This window comes from Channa argus, chromosome 14 (assembly GCF_033026475.1).
Source record: "Channa argus isolate prfri chromosome 14, Channa argus male v1.0, whole genome shotgun sequence".
Classification (NCBI taxonomy): Eukaryota; Metazoa; Chordata; class Actinopteri; order Anabantiformes; family Channidae; genus Channa; species Channa argus.
The window spans coordinates 14,196,965-14,218,723 of record NC_090210.1 but is presented as its reverse complement, the minus strand read 5'-3'; the positions used below and the strand labels follow the sequence as shown (position 1 = coordinate 14,218,723).

The 21,759-nt window shown below is 37.7% G+C and overlaps 1 protein-coding gene across 1 annotated transcript in view; it reads left to right on the top strand.

Moving 5' to 3' along the window:
• The window catches only part of tox (thymocyte selection-associated high mobility group box), a 43,565-nt gene extending 21,821 nt beyond the window's left edge, over nt 1-21,744 (top strand). The window contains exons 4-10 of the mRNA XM_067528695.1: nt 5,144-5,428; nt 12,399-12,644; nt 13,632-13,868; nt 14,742-14,822; nt 14,981-15,484; nt 18,824-18,984; nt 20,422-21,744. Coding sequence (XP_067384796.1) covers nt 5,144-5,428; nt 12,399-12,644; nt 13,632-13,868; nt 14,742-14,822; nt 14,981-15,484; nt 18,824-18,984; nt 20,422-20,458 — 1,551 coding nt within the window. The 3' untranslated portion in view covers nt 20,459-21,744. The remainder of the gene's footprint in view (nt 1-5,143; nt 5,429-12,398; nt 12,645-13,631; nt 13,869-14,741; nt 14,823-14,980; nt 15,485-18,823; nt 18,985-20,421) is intronic.
• Nucleotides 21,745-21,759: the final 15 nt, after the last annotated feature.

Sequence of the window (21,759 nt, the reverse complement as noted above, 5' to 3'; positions counted from 1 at the left end):
GTGTTTCTTGTGCAACACAAGACTTTTAGTTGATAAGTTCCATGTAAAGTCAAGTAAAACCAACTAATTGACAATAGAAGAAGTTAGAACAAACAGTCTTTAAGAAAAATGAGTACAAATGTATAACTGTTACTTTTTCTTCAACATAAACACAGTCTGCATTGCTGCACAATTCCATTAAAGGTAATTCACCAACAGCTCTGGTCTTGCAGTGCTAGTCCTGACTGGACCACCTATAGTAAAGGAAAGTAACAGCAGCTGCAGTTTAGACCTACAGATGTAAATGCGCTGCTTTAACCGTCTACGTGGAAGAAAAATATTAGCTTCTGTGTTTTTTACACTGTGCCATCTGCTGGCAATGTGTTACAGCCTCAGGTTTTTATTGAACTGTTGTATATTTTCCTTTTAAAAGAGTTATCCTTGGATGTTGTAGTTTTAGCTTGTATTATTAGCTTGTAGTATTAACTTTCATATAACAGATATATTTGTTTGTTATTATATTGTTACTGACTGGTAGCTATGAATAGAATCTGCCCTTTTTGATAGACAAGATTAACTTTTGTTTTCTCTTTCATGTTCACCATAAACACTGTACTATTCGTGACAAAGAGCTTTCTTCCTTTCAATATACAAAAAGTCATAGTTTAGTGCCTGCAATTTTTTGATGTTTTGTTTTTATTTTGTTTTTTTATTGTCTATGATTTGTAGAAAAAAAGAAAAATCTAAATCATAAATCTTCCTCAAAATCATGAACAAAACAAACGTATTTACACCACATTACTCTGTAAAACTATCTGGGTAATGTAATCTAGTTCTGACATATAAAATGATATAAAGTACATATCAAGTATCAATTTATGGTGAAATGTTAAGTAGTTTATATATGCGGGCACCAAAAGAGTTAGAGGGAATTAATTAACCCTCACCCACATTTGCATCCACATACACTCACATACAGACAGGAATACACAAACAATTTATCTCTGTCTCACACACACCTCATATTATTATTATCATCACTATTTGATAAAAGAGAATAATGCAATCATAAAGGAGACCTGGCCCTGGGAGCAACTGGCCATTTAATGTCTCGCCCCAAGGATACTTCAGTATGTAGATATGCGTGAAATTGATTATAATGGTTAAAAATGTCCTCTGTTGTAGTGGAAATACAGTGAGAGATATATCAATTAGGTGACCATAAAACACATGCTCTACCATCTCGCTATGTGGTAAGCTTCTTTGTTACTTGTTCTGAGAACTATTAATGAACAGTTAAACTAAGACTTAATGTGAGGGGGCGACTGTGGCACAGGAGGTAAAGCAGTCGTCCACCAATCCTGCAGTTGTTGGTTTGATCCCTGGGTCCTCTGGTCACATGTCGAAGTGTCCTTGAGCAAGACACTGAACCCCAACCTAGTTGCTCCTGGTGAGTGTTGGCCAGCTGCATAGCAGCTCCCCCATAGGTGTGTGAGTGCATGTATGATTGTGAGTGTGAATGGAGGAATGAGAGGCAGTGTAAAGTGCTTTGAGTACCTAAAGGTAGAAAGGCACTACATTAGTGCAGACCATTTACACATAAACAAATGTATAAGAGGAATGTGGAGAAATTGGCCTCAATGTCTTAAAATATGTTGTTGTAAAATTTAATTGAAATGGTAAGAAAGGTAAGAAATTCCATGATCATGCCCAGAAGCTTTTTCCCACCACATCAATACATCCAAATAAGCACTATTTTATAAAATATACCCTCAGTTGTAAAGAATTCTGATCCTTGATGTCTATTAGATACCTACAAATTTAATTTCTCTTTAAAACCAATACTGACGATCCCACATTGTTCATGTACAAAAGACATACTGTATTTGCTTTTTCATAAAGTATGAAATGGTCATGAACATGAGACTGTGAGAAGTGTTTTTGTAATGTGAACACAACATGTGTGAAAAGACTTAATCCTGACTACATTAGTCTTTCCAGACGCTCACAGTGCACCAGGAGAAGGCTATTGTACAGACATGAATGGAATAGCACAGAGAAAAAGGGAGAGAGAGGAGTAATTTATGCAGAACTTGAAGAAATGATAGAGTAGACAAGGGAGGGAGAGTGAAAGAAAGGCAGACAGACAACAGACTGGCAATGCACTGTAATTTATGCAGAGCTCTCAGCTCCGCCAGGACACTGTGTCTAAGAGTAAATACATGAAACAGACTGTTGGTCTTGTTGGATTGTCAGAACAAAGTGTAGATAAACACGGTGGAGTTGCCATTATTTTGAATACACCTGACAAGATGTCCATGCTCAAAAACACATCAATAAAATGGCCAACAATGAGAGAATTAACTTGTAATATACAGAACAGGACAGGAGACTTAATATGAATGAAAAAAACATGACTGAATGAAAAAATTGCTCCACTTACGCTGTTTTTTTGGATATATTTACATCACATTTTCATCCAAAGTGGTGGTGGTGCAAAAAGCTAAGTCAGGGTGAAGTCATTGTAAACAAAGTGCACAGGAAGTTGTGGAAGAGGTACGTCTTTGACAGTTTTTTTGAACATTGGAAGTGAGGCTGCTGCGTGTGCAGAGTTAGGTAGCTTATCTCACCATTATAGAACCGCTGAGCTGAAGAACTTTTCTTGGGATCTTTTGTTGTGTGGGGATTATTTTTTGCTATGATACCTATTACTGCATCTACAATCTCTGGTACCTACAACTATCTGTGAAATAACTTGAATGTGAAACAAGTAATCAAGGAAAACCATTTGCCAAACAAAAGAAATAAAAATTTGACTTTGCTTTCTTTGTTTAAATAAACAGAATATCATAAATAATACAACAAAGGCCAAACCAAACAGCAGAGTAACCACTTTTCTCAGTTGAAATAGGTTAATGACCACAAGATTACAAGATTGAAGAAATGTGATGCTAATTACACTTGAAAAATCATTAGAATCCAATTATTTATTATCTTTTCTAATCAGGACATTTTAATTTGTTATATTATTTAAAACATTCTGTTGATATCAAAAGTAAGATTTGTATTTCTTTCCTTTAAAAAAATAAATATTTTACATATGTTTAAATGCACACATATTTGTTGTCATCAATAGAACTGACAATATTCTGAGTCAGGGACAGGGATCTAGTTATATATTCAGTGATACTTAAATTTCAACAATATTTCAATAGGGAATAAATGTACTCATTTACTCTAGCTTTTCAAAAGTTTAAAAAATTCAAACAAATCTGGGACAGCTGTATTTTTCTACTCCAGTTTTTAGTTAGTAAAAGCTAAAGTGTATTTGTTTGGGACTGCTTTCAGCTGCATATCAGTCTACATTTGGTCTTTAATATTGTAAGCAGTAAGACAGAGTGGATGCATGTCTAATACATGTCACAAACTTTTACACACCTGTGTAAAGCTTAAGTGATATTTAATAGAAACCAATACAACAAATTAGACTCCATCTGCTACAAAGCATCCACAACAATCCTACACTAAAATAAATCTCAAAAGTGCAATTTAAAAATAATAAAGTACTCTATATAAACAACAAAGTATCTTTTTATCTATCTATTGCAGTCTTCAAAATGCACTGTAGATGTGATGTGCCGATAGCACCTCAAAAGTTCGCTTTTGAGAAAAAGTCTGACAGTAGGGGAAAGTAATACTATAGTTAGCACTTAATGCAGCATCCACTCAGCCTCTAGGCCCCACCACTTGAGGCAAAAGTTTTTCTCAGCCATGTTTGGATCTGCACCCATATGGCATTAAAATATAGAAAAAAAATATTTGTATTTTGGTATTTGCACTTGTTTTGGTAAAGATGCACACATACAGTACTTGTTAGGAGTCATTTTACTTCTGCTCTTTTCATAGGATTTATTAACAATATGAAACATATAGAATATCACCAGACAACAACATTCCTCATTTGCCTATATCAGGTGTCTTTTAAATTATTGAACATATGACTGGATGAAATTAGATACCTGAAATTAGATAAGACTGGAAAGGTATATAACATTCTAGATCACGTTTGTAAACATTTTATCTTTGATGATGTGTGAGGAGAAGAAAAGGATATATGGTGACAGGTTTTCATCGTAAGGATGCATTTTCTGCATCCTATGTTGTATATTTCTGTTTTCCACATTTTATTTTCAAACTGGTGATATTATGAAATCAAGTCTTGGTTTACCGCAGCGACTGTTAATTACAGAGTCAATCCAAACAATACATTGTACAACTCAACTCATAACTCATCACTCAGCTCGCAAGTCATGCAACTCGTAACTCACCACTGATGTGGGATGTGAGAGGAAGGGAGGATGAAACATTGAGAGACATAAAATAGAAGTTGAGCGAGAGAGCAGAAGAGGGGTTGAAGGAGAAGGATAGTGAGAGATGAAGAGCAAAAGATTATGAGAGGGAGAGACTGGTGTGGCTAGCCAAGCAGAAAAGACTGTCAGTCTCTATAAAAGATCTCCTCTGTCAGATTAGTATGAGAGAGCTTCTCTAATGCTGCCTCTCTCTCTTTTTACCCTTGTTTCTCTCACTCTTGTCTTGCATGATTCTCTCACTCCATTTCCCTCTTCCTGTCTCTGTTTTACTTGTCTTTGCTCTTGAAATAATTTAGTGTCTTTAGTGCTTTTCTTTTTGCATGTCAGATTAGCATTGATGTATTTTTACACACACAGATCTGCCTGTGTGTATTCTCTCAGGCAAAGAGGGCTTGTACATTTAAATTATGTGTTTTTCTGCCACTGAATAACTAACTATTTGTTCACAGTTTCTTTCAAGGCTGGGAATATAATTAGTGATAATTAGTCTGTGATAGGACCACAGGTTAAGCACGAATAATACATAGAGCAAAGCAGAGCTGTTGACAACCTTTTGGTCTCCTATAGCCCCCTATGTAATTCTTATTGATTTTCTCCAATTTGTCACTCTGCTAAAGGCAACACTGCCAATCCACCCAGGCTTGTGTTGCATATCAGAATGTCAACTTGACATTGTCCCATCTGTGTCAGTGAAGAGTCAGAAAAAAATTATAATTAGGTGATCAGTGTTAAAAATCCAGTTATCACATGTTAAAGTAGAATATCATTGATTGTGTCTTTGTATTTCTTTTTAGTCATACTCAGTGGGTGGTTTAAGCGATGACGACTTTAACATCCCACCCATCACTCCCCCTACCGTGCCTGACCACATGCTGCCCCCCCATCTCCCCCACAATTCCCGCTCTGGACCATACCACCCTCTGGACTCCGCTCCCAGCTCAGCCCCACACCACCCCTACCAGCTGCAGGGCATGGATCTGCCTTGTATGCCTAGTAGCCAAGATGGAACTGCTATGTTGAACCAAGATGGTGGTTCATTCAGCCCAGATGGAGGCCCAATGACCAGTACATTATCTGTGGTGAGTAGCAAAAAACATATTACACATATTGATGATAGTTTGCTTTAAGTGATTAGTGACAGGTAAGTGGAAGAAAGACAGACTCCACGACTACTGGGGTGTATCTCCACGAGCTTTGCATTGTTGTGTGGCCTTACATACCACTACCTGTGAACAACTTACATGTTACAATAATGTTTTTATCACCTTTCGTACCAATATAAGTAATGAGAATATTTCCACTTTAAAAAACCACAATGAAATATCACTTTGCTTAAACATACTTCAACTTTACTTACTTGAGGAAATTTTAGGATTTCAGGGTGTCTTAAGATGACAGCCAGTGGATATATTTTTACTCTACTCTTTAATATTTCATTCAGTTAAACTGTGTGAAACAGGATATTGCCTGGGGCAATGTTATTTGAAAGCCAATCACAGCAGCCGCTCAGTGTGACATTTGTTTCATATTTTAAGTCCTCATTTCACACTAAATTGAAAATCTTGCTTTTACAGTAGCTGTGACATTCAGATGTGGCAGACTGTGTCATACAGTAAAGAAATGAAAGAGAGACTTGAGACTTGATTTCAACTGTCATAGAAACTGGCTATTCAATGGGGAGACGGGTGTTAGTATGTGTCAGTATATATGATAAAGATTTCTCCCTTTTTATTAAGAATGAAACCTTCTCCCCTCCCACTCTTACTGATCTGTCTGTCTGTTGTCTCTATCTTCACATTAAATCTGTGTGCTATAATATCAGGAGTTATTTTGAAACTACATGGAAATCTCTCAGCTTTGACTATAGTTGAATTAGAACTAAATGCAACAATTATAAAAAAACTAACAATAATTAATTTTAAGCAATTTTTTTCTTTGGTTGTGACTTTTCTGTTAACAGTGTAAGAGTGGGCAAAATGATTTTTGTAACCTCAAGCGAAGGTGTTTATTGTCCATCTTTATCTATTCCAGTCCTACCTTTTCTTTCTCTCTCCTGTTCACTTTTATATTCTCATAATAACATACATTTACTGCTAGCCCATGAATTATGGTTGCTTGGCAACCGTGCCTGGTTCAGCCTAAACGGGAAGGGTGGAAGGCTATAAAAATTCAAGTCTGTGGGTGTGGGTGTGTGTGTGTGTTAGTGTATCAGATAACTGTATCAGGCAAATACTTACTTACAGTTAACATTAAGATCTTATACTTTTTCCGGCTGCTCATTGAAGATTGACAGTCTACAACATGTGTTTCGGCATTGATTTGATCTGACTTGGTAAAAAGTTTAAAAATCCTTTACATCTAAGTATGAATAGATTTAAAAAAAGATATTCAACATCAGCAGCAGAAGTTTGTTTTAAACAATTGCAATTATGTTATTGTAATGAAATGCCTTTATATTACTGTAGTTTAATACCTTGTTTACTTGTTTTAATTGTAAATTAAATTTATACTACATGGTGATATATGTATTGCTAGCAAGACAAAACATTACAACACAACAAAATATTTTGTCTATATAACTAGCCCATAGGACAGCACTGGACAGTCCACTTCTCTTTGTATACTAAATATAACTAAAATAAGTATTTCTATACAAATAAGCGGTATCCAGATTGAATCTTCCAGTACGCGTCAAGTGTGAAAAAACATAAATGGCATTTGAAAAATATGTAAAGCCATCTTTACACATGATATTAAAAATATCAAATTACATGATATTGGTTGTCACAGAGTCTTAGGCTATACTGTAGAAGGAATATGTCATCATTAGTAGATAAAGATTTTATAAATATTTGGTAATTTTAAGAATATAAAACATCATGATTTACACTGTATTTTTCAGGTATATTAACCACATAACCAGTATAGCAGAACACATCAATTTCAATGAATAATGGTTTAACCTAAGTTGTAAATATAATAACAATAAATATATAACAGTAAATATAGGCAAATCTGCCTTAATAAATTCAATAGTAATTTATCCGCCTAATATATTTTACATTGTATTAATGGTCAAAATTGTAAGTTTTCATTATTTTAAAACAAAGTTAAACATTTACAATTTTATATTAGTTAATCGACCTAAGATTTCATGTTGTGTCATTTAGGTATAAGATTATATAATTTGGTTTGCTGTAATGACAAAAACCAGACTACTAAATAAAAGTACAGCATTTGAATTGAATGTGAATTTTCTTGCTGTTCTTTTCATAATGAAATCTCATCCTTAACCGCACCTATGTAAAGCAGAGAGCCTCATATGATAAAGGTCATCATTACTCTTTCCCCTCTATTGTCATGAGTCATTATGTAGCCATCAGGGGTTTCCCCACTGTTATTCTATTAGGCCATCTTTCAAAAATTTTTCTGGCCCCCCAGATGGAAAATATTATTTGTATTATTTCCATTGTTAAGGTGCTGCAAAGTGTGTTTGATTTTTGATAACATTATATCAGCCCCTACATAGTGTGTGACGACCTATTACCGCAAACCGACTGGCTAATAATATTACTACCAATATTACCCAAACAACTGCTTAGTTAATTACACCTGACCTTACACTCTTTTAATTTGGCTTCTCTGCACTTTCCCTTGAGTTTTAATTTTGTTTAAAAACCTTTCTTAATAATTGAAATTTAGCTGTCATCTTGAGCAAAGCAGGTTGTCAGACATTACATTTGATCAGACTCATTTCAGAAACAGTGTTAATTTAGCAATGGAGCTTCAATAACTTCTTCTTCAAATCTTGAATCAGCTTATTAGTTACCTGTTTTTGATTAGGAGTCAAGCGACTCAAAGCTTTCTGGTGTATTGTTGAAAAATATTTTAATTGTTTTCTTTCTACCAAACAAATGCCAAACCACAGATATAATTTTTCAGCATTTCTACCAGGACGTACGTCAATCTGAAACCTATTCCCAGGTTAGAGAAATGTCACTCTGCGTTCCATCTAAATACCGCAGCAGTACTTAAGCGCTTGCTGCCGGTAATAGAGTTCAGGTAATGTGTTCCCAACAGGGGCATAGCAGACCAGACCACATCCTTTATTATTCAGTACTTACTAAAAGGAAACTGTGAATACACACAGTCATCAAAATGAGTCCCATCTTCATATGATGGTAGGTGTCAAAGTTCCCATGTTGAGGGTGTTGGGGTTGTTGCAATGATAACTTTTGTTTTCCTGAGAAATGGACAGAAAATCACGGATGACTAACTCACTATGAGACTGCCCACATTTTGGCAATGCCTGTGAAGACTCTACATGTTTGTTAACAGATGGGGCTTGTAAAAAGTCGCATACACAATAGACTTTTTTGTAACGTTCCCGTAACGTTACTGAAGCTACCGTGTTTTAATAAAATGCATTATATGTGGCATTAAAATCTTATATATGGATTAATTCAGGCATGATAACATTATTCCATGTTATATGAGATTGTCTTCATTCTCATTACTGCAAAGCATTACTGTAGCTTTAAAAGACAACTATGCCCAATAAAAATAAAAAATCAATTCATAAGGTGTGACAGTGACGCTGTTGACACAGCTGTCTGCTCACTTCATATGCTGCAGTAAATAGCTTCTGACAAATTATCGGGACCTGGATGCACAAGAGAAAACAGCAGCTATTGTATCTATTCAGTTTGTAATGTCTCCTCCAGAGAGTTATGTAGCAACTTCTCTGCAGCGAAGCAAATAGAGTCTCAAATCTCTATTGATGTATGTACACAAGTAGGAGTTGATATTTTAAATGGTTTCTGATCCCATCTACCGGCTTACCTGTATTGGTGGTTGCCATGGTTACAATCAGATTTCATTATTAGTGAATCATGGACTGCTGTACACTACACTAACCCTATCAAGCAAAGGGAGACTGGGTGTCAGAGCCCATGTTATGTACCTTAGATACTGCTTCAGCATGTTCAGCTTACTATGGAATGACGAAAAGTAATTAAAGTAATAATTCGAAGCAGATACAGTAGTGATTCAAGGATTAATTTGGAGTCAGGTTTCAATATCTACTTTCTTTTTATATATCTGTTCTGGTCTGTAGTATTTACTGAGAGGCTCTTTAACAGACTTTGCCCATGGTTTGGTGCTGGTCAGGTAGTGCAGTGTCAGAGCTTTTTCAGTGAAATAGCTGGATGATAACAGAAAAGAGTCAAATAGTAACTGAACTGGAAAACCTTTTACATAACATATAGCCATTTTATCCATTTTTAATACAACATGATAATAATGAAGCTCTTGATGATAATTATTATTATTATTTAAATAACAGTGAAGTTTTATTTTAGCTGCTATACAGAGCAAGTAACAATACACCCTGGATCACCTGGCACCACTTTAAGTTGTAGTAGCTCTGTTAGTTTTTAGTGTGGTTGTGTTTTTTCTGGGTGTTGTCAGCGTTGTCATCTCACCATGGACACTATGTCACTTATGTTTTTTTTTCTCACTTTACTGATTTTTCTTACTTTGTTGTGTCTGGAAGCCAAGCCAGCTGGAGTGGACGCATAGTTTACCTGTGTGAGCAGTTGATTGTGCTCTTCTGACCCACAATGTTGTCACCATGAGGCCTGTGAACATATCAGGAGGTAGCCTGAGGCTACTGAGACTCTGCAGGGTTTCTTTGAAGCCACAGACTTGAATGTACTCTGTGAGCCTAATGGAGACAACATTGACTCCGTTACAGACTGTGTCACAATGTACAAACTTCTCAACCAGGACAGTGAGGTGCTACCCAAACAATAGCTGGATAACCAGTGACCTGGAGGAGATGCTTAACAGGAAGAAGAAACTGGAGAACCAGCTCCAGCAAAACACAGGATTTAAGGAGAAGGAGAATCAAGCTGAGGGAAACATGGATAGAGACAATGAGCTTAATCAATGGTTCAACAGGTTTAGTTCGGGACCCCAAACTGGCATCTCTTCCCCTTGCCTCCAGACACACAGACAACATATTCAACCTCCCTCCACTGCACTGTTAAACATCATGAAGAACAGCTCACATCCTCTCCACGAGTTGCTGGTCAAACAGCCGATCAGTTTCAGCAAGAAGCTTCTTCAAATCCACTGTGACAATGAACGGTACAGGAGGTAATTTCTGCCGATAGCCATTAGTCTGTACAATGACTCTCTGCAGTGAAGGGAGACAGACCTTCATCATTTCATCACAACATAACTGTAATAGCTGTAAAATACAGCCACTGTTTCTGCATAAGCACGAGTACAAACAGTATACAGCTTGCATTAAGGCATTTCAATGGACAATACAGGAATATATCTCTTTTATATCACATATTTCTCTCTTTTATCTCTTAACTTTTTATGATTGTTCACCTCATTAAACTACACAATGTAGAGTGTATTAATAGTTTTTATTGCTTCATTGATATCTTATTATTTTGTATGTATACTGTATCATTATGTGTAATAGGTACTGCAACACAAACATTTCACTCCAGGGATTAATAAAGTATCTATCTATCTATCTATTTAACAGTTTTGCTGACAGTTGTGGACCTTCATGTTATACAACCCCAATTCCAAAAAAGTTGTGAAGATGTGTAACATATAACCAAAAACAGAATGCAATGATTTGATGGCAGCAACAAATCTCAAAAAAGTTGAAAGAGGGTGATGTTTACTATTGTGTAGCATCCACTCTTCTTTTAACTGTCTGTTAATGTCTGGGAAGTGAGGAGACCAGTTGCTGGAGTTTAGGAGAGGAATGTTGTCCCATTCTTGTCTGATTCATCCTTTTAGCTGTTCAAAAGTCCTCGGCTTTTATTGCTGGATTTTGTGTTTTATGATGGACCAAATGTTTTCTATTGGTGAAAGGTCGAGACTGCAGGCAGGCAGTTGAGCACCCAGACTATTTTCCTGCAAAGCCATATTGTTGTGAAGGATGCAGTATGTGGTTTAGCATTGTCTTGCTTTTGCATTTGCCTCAGGCTATATTAAATTAGCATTGGCCAAGAGATCATGGAGGCGTTTCTGGATTGTGTTCACATATGGCTTCTTCTTAGCTTTAACTTACATTTGTGGCTTGCAAAATGAACTGTGTTCACAGACAGTGATTTCTAGAAGTGTTCCTGAGCCCATGCAGTGATGTCCTGTAGAGAATCGTGCCGGTTTTTAATGCAATGACACCTGAGGGCCCGAAGATCACACGCATCCAGTTTTGATCTATGGCTTTGTCCCTTGTGCAGATTTCTCCTAATTCTCTGAATCTTTTGATGATATTATAAACTGTAGATGGTGGGATCTTCAAAGTCTTAGCAATTTTACATTGAGGAACATTTTCCTGAAATTGTTCCACAATTCTTTGGTAAGTTTGTCACAGATTGGTGAACCTCTGCCCATCTTTACATTTGAGGGGCTCTGCCTCTCTGAAATGCTCCTTTTATACCCAATGATGTCATTGACCTGTTGCCAGTTAACCCAAGTCGTTGTCAAATGCTCCTCCATTTGTTTTTGATTACTTTTCCAACCTTTTGTTGCACCTCTTCCATTGTTTTGAGATGTGTTGCTGCCATCAAATTTAAAATAATTTTTAAATGCAAACTGGACTAACTTATTCTTCTGTGCAGTGGACTTCAATTATAGTTAAATAAAGATCAAACAAACATCAGCCAGTCTCTACTGGCTGTAGAGTTCTTTGGGAAAAAACTTGCATTGTTGGTAACCCAGTTACTACCTCCAGTAGCCATTTCTGTACAAACTTTGCATTTCATCTTCTAATGAATTACACAATAAAACATTAGAAAAAATGTCTGTACATGTTTTTCACAATAGAAAAATAGCACTGAATAGTTTTTTTCTTTCTAAAGGTTTTGAAACTCTGTAGAATAATGCAATGGAGTTGTTACAAAGGACATCAGTCAGTAAAAAGAAATTTGCTACACTAATGTAAATCCTAATTTCAGATTTGTATTGTGTAGTCGTTTTAACTCCTAACCATCATTTGTCATTGTCTTTGCACAGATGCAGCAGATGGTAAACTCTGATTCCCGTTTTACCAGCAGCCAGCAGCCAATTGAAGCAGCTCTTGGACCCAGGAGCCAATCAAACATCAGTCAACAAAGTCAGTTGTCCACCATCAACCAATCCCAGCTGGGGCTGAGTGGAAATTCTGTTACCCATAATTCTCCTTCACCTCCTGGAAGCAAATCTGCCACACCATCTCCCTCCAGTTCAGCACACGAGGATGATAATGACGATGGACTCAGGGTACAGACAAAACCACTGGATCTCATGTTACTCTGAGTCATATCTCACTGTGCTGTAGCAACCATGCGTGTTCTGTTGTGTGTTTTGTGTTTGTGTGTGTGTGTGTGTGTGTGTGTGTGTGTGTGTGTGTGTGTGTGTGTGTGTGTGTGTGTGTGTGTAGACAGTGAAGAGTTGTTATGTTAATGTTATGTGTCATAATAGACCCATTCTCCCTGCATATCAACTAGATGGAAATCAGCTCCCTCATTGTTAGATTTCTCACAGTGAAAAAAAAAACACTGCACCAAACTGACTGCTCGTATTCTGTAGAAATGAAACCATTACTGTATTGGTGAATAATATTTACCAACTCTATTATTCTCATTGTTTATGTGTAGAACAATGAGTTGTAGATTATGAGTCATTATACAGATAAAGTAGCTTCAGGAAGTATGGTTAGTAGAAACCAAATTCAAGACGTCTATCTTTACAACATTTCTAAACATCTGGCTGCTCTTGCAAATAAAGAACTTATTGAGCTTATGTACTCATGCTGCACTCAGATTATATAAGCAACAACTACACAGTTCAGATGAAGCAAATTAGCTTATTGATTTTTGGTTACTTACAGTAAGTACAGTACAATATGGTAGTGGTTTGTTTCTTTTGTATTCTATATTATACATAAACATGAATACATACAAACTATGAAATAACACAATTAATCGTGTTGTAAACAGCAAAGGTTTAAAAGTTTTCTCTCCACAAGGCTGTGTCATTTTGACAGACCACCATTGTACTGGTCCCCATTGTGTAAATCAACGCACTTCTATGCACTAAAATAATCATTTTAGTGCATAGAAGTGCGTTGATTTTTCATGCAGAGAGAAAGTCTTTTGAATGCTGGCTTAACTTGACATACAACAAGAGCCCCTGAGGACACATGTCAGACATACTTTCATACATTCATACTTCCACACTAAGTATCAACCTGTCTTCTCCTGTTAGCACGGGGGTGGAGCAGAGAAGCGGCCAGCAGCAGTGGACATCTCCAAGAAACCTAAAACACCAAAGAAGAAGAAGCGCAAAGACCCCAATGAGCCAGTGAAACCAGTATCTGCCTACGCCTTGTTTTTTAGGGACACCCAGGCCAACATAAAGGCCCAGAACCCCAATGCCACCTTTGGGGAGGTGTCAAAGATTGTGGCCTCCATGTGGGACGGTTTGGGAGAGGAACAGAAACAGGTAGATGCTCCTTCATAGATTTAGCCTTATAGTGTGTTTCTTGATATGTATGGTGGTTATGCAAATGTATCAACATTGTTGTGCTAGTAATTTATATGGGTTGACAATACACTCTTCCACAAGTGTTTTTTGACAAGTGTTCTTCCACCCTTTAATTACATCTGAATCTAAATGGAGCCTACACTGTGACATTGTGAATTTAACTCCACACCCAGTTAGCGCCTGTGTTTTGTATGGTTATTCACAGTAAAATAACATACGTCATAGTGAAGTTTTAAGAGTTGCTTTTAAGTCATCTGGTAAAGATGTTAATGTCCAGAACTATGCATATGTTGACACAGAGCATGTTTTGGAAAGCTGCTTTGGTCATCAGTTCTCACAGATGCGCAAAATCATGAGTTGGATTTATTGTGGACACTTTAACTTTGAAAACATCAACGATATAAGAGTTCAACTTATTTAAATAATTATTAATATTTAAAAAATTGAAAATCAAATTTTGGTGGTCAATGCTGATATTGTGGTGGGCGACGCAAATGAAGCAATGTTTAGGTAAAACTGCAGACCTTCACATATTTTTTACTTGCTTGATCAGGCATCTGCGTGACACATCCAACTTGCCATTGAGTTTACTTGACCTGGGCAAGCGGACAAGTGTTAATGTCGAGCCCTGATTTAACAATGGTCAGCTGTAGTAGGTGCTTCATACTGTTCTACAGTATAAAATTGGACAGTCAGGTGAGGGCTAATACAACAAATTAAAACTAAGTTGTACACTTTTTTTTAAAGTGTACAACTTAGTTTTCAAACGTTGTTAACTGTTATTAATATTGAGAGATGATATTGTATAGCAGTAAAATGTTTGTGTTTCAGATGTACAAAAAGAAAACAGAGACTGCTAAAAAGGAGTACTTAAAACAGCTGGCTGCCTACAGAGCAAGCCTGGTCTCACAGGTACTACTTGTACACGCACGCACACACAAACACACACAAACTCCCTCTGATAATTCAAGATCTTATTATTAAAGTGATGCTTTAAAGGAGTATATTGTAACATATTAGTCTAGCAACGTGCAATATAATTTTCTGTTATGCTTTTTCTCTTTCTCCAGAGTTACAATGACCCATCTGAAATGAAACCACCTCACTCTTCCTCTTCCTCCTCGTCTTCCTCATCCTCGTCTACCTCAATGTTTACACCCAAACTTTCAGTTTACCCTGGTCACCCAGGCCAGCACCCTTCTTCCAGCCCACTCTCCCACTCTCATCCCCTCCCTCCCCATCAGCATCTGGGCATGTACATGTCATACCCTCACCCATCACATCCTTCCCACACCACAAGCCCTGGCCTTACCCCACACCTGCCTGCTCCCCACCCCCAGATCCATACCCAGTTGCAAGCTCTGTCCTCCAGAGGGACAGTGCCAAGGACCAGTGTCCCCCACGAGGGAGCCCTGTCCCTCAGCAGCATGGCAGCAGCGTCCACCCCTCCTCTCCAGGTTAGCCCCCCCCTCCACAGCCAGGCTCATCTGGGAGGATTGCACAGTCCCCACCATCAGCACCAGCAGCTCAGTGGACACTCACTGGGAATGACACATTCCTCTGGCTTGGCACAGGTCAGTCACACACTGGATGTACAGTGGTATTCAAAGTTTTGGGTCAGTTGGGAATTTCCTTGTTTTCCACAAAAAAAATGTTTTCAGTTTTCAGTTCACCTGTTTGAGAGGAAATAACTCCCCATGCCAGCAGGTGGCAGTAGTCTATATTAGTTATAAGTTAATACAGCGAATATACACACATTTAAACAATGTTGTACAGAGCTGGCCTCCCTGCAGTCCTGCTGACCAGTTGGCTTTCTGTTTGTCCAGACGGCCAGGTATTGTTAGTGTTAACGTATTCTCGTTTCAGAATGTTGAGATGATGATGGAAAATGAGGGGAGCTTTCTGTGTGTGCCCTCTTGACTTCTTTGTTCGCTTGCTTTTGTTCCTTACAAAAGCACCTCCTTTTTAGTACTGAACAGCTAGTCTGTTATATTTTGCACAGACGGCATTCGCTAGATGTCTGACTAGTGCCAATAACACAGAATACAGCACAAAAACTAGGGTGTACGACACATATCAGTAGCCCAATGTTGACCAATGGTTGACTGTGGGTTTGGTGAGTCACAACCCTGTTAAAGTGGTTGAGTGCATTTTAAATACTTATTCTTATGAAATATCTTATTCACTAATCTTCTAAATAACTGCCCTCCATGTTTATTACATGCCTTTGTTTGTATGTTGTAGGTATGGTAGTAAAGTAATAAATAATATATGTTGAAGTGTCTCTGGGCAAGACACTGAATCACCAACAGTCAAACCTATCCCCAGCTGTTCAGTGCCGGTCCAAGCCCGGTAAAAATTGGGGAGGGTTGCGTCAGGAAGGGCTTCCGGAGGTAAAAAAAAAAAAAAAAACTTTGCCAAATCAACATGCACACAATGATCCACTGTGGTTTGTTGTATCATACTAATTTAGAAACTGCGCTTTGGTAGAGTGGGACAGATGTGTATATGGGCAGTGGAAACAAAACTGACAACACACACACACAGTGGAAATGGGATGGGTGCTAGAGTATGTGCTCAGTAGTTAGTAGAGTGAAATGTACTGAATTAAGTTTAAATAAAGACTTTAGTCAGTCAGCACCTCTGCGTCTTTATCTCATTCTATCTCATATACTGAATCAAGACATGATATCACCACATGTTAAGTCCAGTGTGAGACAGTATCATACTGCAAGTATCTCCTCCAAAAAGTTTTAAAAAATGGGGGGGTGGATTGCCACTGAGTTCTACTTACCATTGTATCCCCTTTTTTTATAGTGCACTTTTAAATCCCACACTCCCATAATCCCTTTCCTCTCCTCAATTTTGCATATTCTTAGGAAAAAAGGGAGAGAGAAAGAGCAAACAAAAAAAGAAAAAAGAAGAGGACATAGTGACAGAGCTTCAAACTTTTTTCTCTGAATGAAGAGTGGGAAATGATGGGGGAAGGGAGAAAGAGAGGGAGAGAGGAGAGAGAGAGACAAAAGAGGCAGATGGGGTCTTTGTGAAGGAGTGAAGGAGAAGAATTTGCTCAACAATGGATGAATAGGTGAGGTAGAGGACGAGTGGGGGGAGGCGAAGGAGGAGAACCCAACCACCTGCTGTCCTCCTCTTTCTCATTTTTCACTCACAACACTCAGATTAACTTCAGCCATTCAGCTGCTCCCTGTTTCTCTGTCTCTCACACACCCGCACGCACACACTCCTACCATGTTTGTTACTGCATTTTCAGATTTTTACCCGATTTCCATCTCTCTCTTGTCTCAAGTAAGTTATGGTTTGAGACATGCTCACCACCTTTTCTCTCCTCTTCTCATCCCTTCCAGCACATGACAAAATCAGCAATACACTAAAAACTCTATGATTACTGCTGACAAAGCTGTGACTGATCAGTTTCCTCTCTACTTTGGTTGCATTTATGACTTCATTCATTCGCTTGTTCGTCACAAAGTTGTTAGAGGTTCTTTGGGTTTTTTGCAGAAGCCATCAGCTTCCTATAGACTAATCAAGGTTGAGGGAGGAAGTAAATAAGTCTCTGCTACAGCAAAAACATTTCACACTTTAAACACACTTGCAACAACACAGTGATCAAATAAAAGATTTTACTAAGTTTTTCCAAACTGCCTATTTAATTGTTATCATAGTCTCATACTGGGACTATATCTAAATTAAGCTGGTGTGTTCTAAAACTCTCCAGGCAGTTAAGGTTGTTTCTGCATTTACCTCTGTCCATATTACCAATAGGGGACATAGACAGGAAAAAGAGTGATTCTCCTTCTGAGAGAATCAGTATCAGGAAACAAACAAATTAAATGTCTTTGTATGTCCAAACAAAGAGCTCTGACTGCTTTCAAGTCTAAAGTGCCGTTCAACTGCCACCACCTGTTTAGGTATATATAACAGCTTTTCTACAGCAGTTCTATTTTCCCCACACTGCAGCAACAAGCTGTGCAGTCTGTTACTACTAGTAGTTGGTCGCAAGATATTATTAATGGATGTATAGACTACTGCAGACAACTGTCACTTTGATATGGTTTATTCGTTCAGAACAGCAACACTGAAAGGTAGAGTGAAAAGCTAACCGTGTTAGATGGGCAATATGTCCTTTTGTCTGAAATCAGCAATCATATTTTCAGACAGTTTCTCCAGATGGACATTCTACATTCGTGTTCCTCTTAGTTGTTCACATTAGGTTTATGGAAATTCTGTTTGTGTGTGCACCACTGTGATCTCTCATATCCTGCGTTAATTGATTGGGTGACTTGTGCACATTGTCAGAAATTACCTAGCATATGTCAGATGCAATTCTACACATGACCACTGGGGCAGTATTAAATCATCTCAGCAGTAGCTTGGAATCATCCTAATAGCAGAAAATAATAAGTAAACTTTATTAAGCTTTTATGTCCTTGCTGTTTGCTCTGTCATAATCTTAACAGTAACATCATGAATGTTGCACTGGATTATGTTGAAGCAAAAATTTATTATACCCCAGTCTGTCTTCAAGTAGATATTTTAAATATTTAGTAATTGAAATTTCACAGACAAGTATACACTTTAATAAAAAGCTTCTAAAAGTATCACGAATAGTGAAAAATCTACAAAAAGGCCCTGGGCTCCTCTTCTCCCTCTGGGAGGGTAGATCTGCTCAGTTACAGCATGAAGTGTGAAGGTTGTGTATTTGGGAATGTAACAAAAAAGTACACACCAGACCCTTGCAAAGGTGGGACGAGGTTTCCAGCCAGGTTCAGCTGCTGGGAAACCAAACGCTGGAAACCTAACAGCTTGCATCTTTCTGGCATTGTTGTTAATTAGTTTCACTTTGCATATATTTCTTTCCGGCAGTCTGATTATTTCCTGTTCTTAATTTCCAGGGCTACCATCCTTCCCTCCAGTCTGACTACCAGCCAATAGGAGGAGGAATGCTTAATGGTGGAGCAGTGATGTCATCATCAGCGGACTACCACCAGCTAGGTCGACACACACCAAACCACCACCCCTCTCTGGACTGGAGCACTGACTACCATGGCAATGGGTAGGTATTAGCCTGTGATGATTTTAGTTTTAAAAGACTAATTTATACCCCCATGAAACTCTTGACTAGCAATTTAGCTTCACACCTCACTGCTGCAGTAATGTATAGTCTTAGTTTATCCGTGTAGGATGCTCCACAGCCACAGACCAAAATAAAGAGTTTTTACAGAAAGCAAAGAAATACATCAAGTAAGCACAGCTGAAACATATAGTCTAGCTTCGGCATCAATGATACTAATGAACACAACATACAGTAAGTTGTTTGTCCATTCAACATTTTTTAACCATATTTTAATGACAGCGTAATACTAATGCACTAGCTTTGCAATAAATCTCTCTCCTTTTATCTAATACTCAGTCTTAAAACCAGGGCAGACAACCACCCACCCTTCTTTCTTTCGTTAAAGGTAGTTTTTCCCTTTGTAAAATGCCTGTGATTTGGCGCAGTATAAATAAATGGAATAGAATTCAATTGAATATGTGTGAAATATAATTGTGCGATCAAAAGAGAAGGGCATATTAAATGTCCTCACAGCTTTTATCAACAGATTTTTTTCTGCTCATCTCTGCTCCAAGCAAGCTGACCTCTGAGACCCTTTATCATTTCACCGCTTTCCTAGTTGGATCATCATATACCATCAGAAAACACTGCTTTGACTTTCTTCCTTCCTGTTTTGCTATGTCTGTGTGTGTTGCTGCAGAGTGTCAGTGTAGAGGAAGTGAGAGGAAAATAGAGGGGAGAGACACACAGCTGACTGACAGACTGTCTGAATTTAAAAATTACACAAATTAGTCGTGTGTTGCCAATCTCTAGTGCAGAAGTGCACAGCGTCACAAATAGACCAATAAAAAGACACTGTGTTCAGGTAGAGTTCATGGGAGTTGTAGGGTCATACTACAATTAGTGTGTTATTTCAGATGCGTTTTTTTAGAAAACAATGAGTTAAAAGTGATATCAAATTCAAACCTGCCAAAGTGGCTAGTAGTTGTGACTGTTACTCGCCACTGCTGAAATTCTCCCACATTTTTGGCGGGTTGGCAGGTGTAAATCTGGTTGAAACTGTTTTAGAGCAGTGACATTAACAGAATAATCTTTGTGGAGTATGTGGTTTGTGGGGCTTTTAGATTCTTTTATATTATAATGCTAAATTTGATATACGGTGTATTGTCCCTTCAAATTGCCTTGTTAGCATTTTAATCATAACAATGCCGTTGTAAATGTGTTGCTAAAATTAGTAAATGTTTCCTTTTAGTGTAGCATTTAACACAAATAAAACGTACTCTGCAAGCTGCATCCACCAGCTGCTCCATTTACATTATGCATTTCCCATTGTAATGAATAAAGTATCTATCTATCCATATTTAAATAATGAGATAAATGCTAGATACAGTGAATATTACTGTACTCTAATGTTTTATTGACTCTCTCTGGTTCCAGAGGTCTTCAGAGAGACAAACCGCTGTATCTCAGCTAATCTCAAGACAGAATTATATCAAACCTCAACTAAGCCCTTGTACTGCCACACAATGGAAACCTCCAGTCTCACCTCTACATGAAGACAAGCCAGCCGAGTCGAAATTTAACCCGAGGAGGACTCAACCTCAGCATCCCAAACAAAAGCCTCAGCAGTTGAATAACGGAATGTCTGGGTGCATTAGTACTCTGTTCCACGGGCAACAGGACAGTGTTACAAACTGACAACATCTGTAATTGGTTGTATCTTTTCTACTCATTTTTTCCAGTGTCAGATTGAAATTTAAAATGTGTATAGCATGGAGAAGAGTTGGGCAGGTTGTGTTGTAAGCTGAGCTATTTGTATATCTGATCTAAAAGGGATATTCTGTCAAATTTCCTTTTGCCCCAACATTTTAAGCAATTTCTGTCATTTTGTAGAGATGGTGTTTACTGTCATTTTTAACAGGCTCCTAAGAGCAAGTGTAAATTGCTGTAACATAATTTTTTGAGCTGTCAGTTAAAACAACAGATTTTTTTTTCCTTCAAACTCATACTTGTTGTCTCCTTATGTGACCAAAGCTAGAAAAAACATAGCTCACAAATTAAGTGTTAATAACCAAATACAGCAGGTGTTGAGAAACTGTGTTTCACCACTTTAATTTTTTAAATGCAGAGTGGACCGAGGTCCAGTGCTGTGACAGGAGCGCAGTGATAATGACCGAATTCAGCTAAAGACAAATGGGAGACAGAGGAGGGAAAGCAGTCCTGACTGTGTATAATTGTGTAGGATTAAAGAACTTTTCACCATTTTCCCTCAGCAAGGCTCAAATCTGCAGGATAGAAAAAAGTATTTTTAGGCCGTGAAATAATTAAATGTTAAACAATTCTTTGTTTAAAAAAAAAGAAACAAAAATAGTCCTTCGTACAATGACAGCTTCTCTTACTGGTGTTATGTCGGTTAATAATGATTTGGATCCAAACTGTGTGTGTATGAGAATGAGTGGTTGATTGAGTTGCATGGTCTCTTTTGTCACTTCTAATTCTCTGTGCTCAGAGGCTATTTAAGAAACTATAACTATTACTAGATTTTTTGAATGTTTTTTTTAATCAAATCAAGTTTTGTTTTAGTGTTGATGAGGAGAGAAAGACTCTCTCTCACTCTCTCTCTGTATCTTTGTATTAATGTGTGTTTTGGCAGATGAAAAGACTGGGGAACAAAAACCATGAAGATTTTCTTATTTTTAGATTCTAATGTGTTTGAGAATAAAGTCAGTGCTGCATTGATGTGCAGTCATTACTCCAAAACCTGCCTCTGTTTTG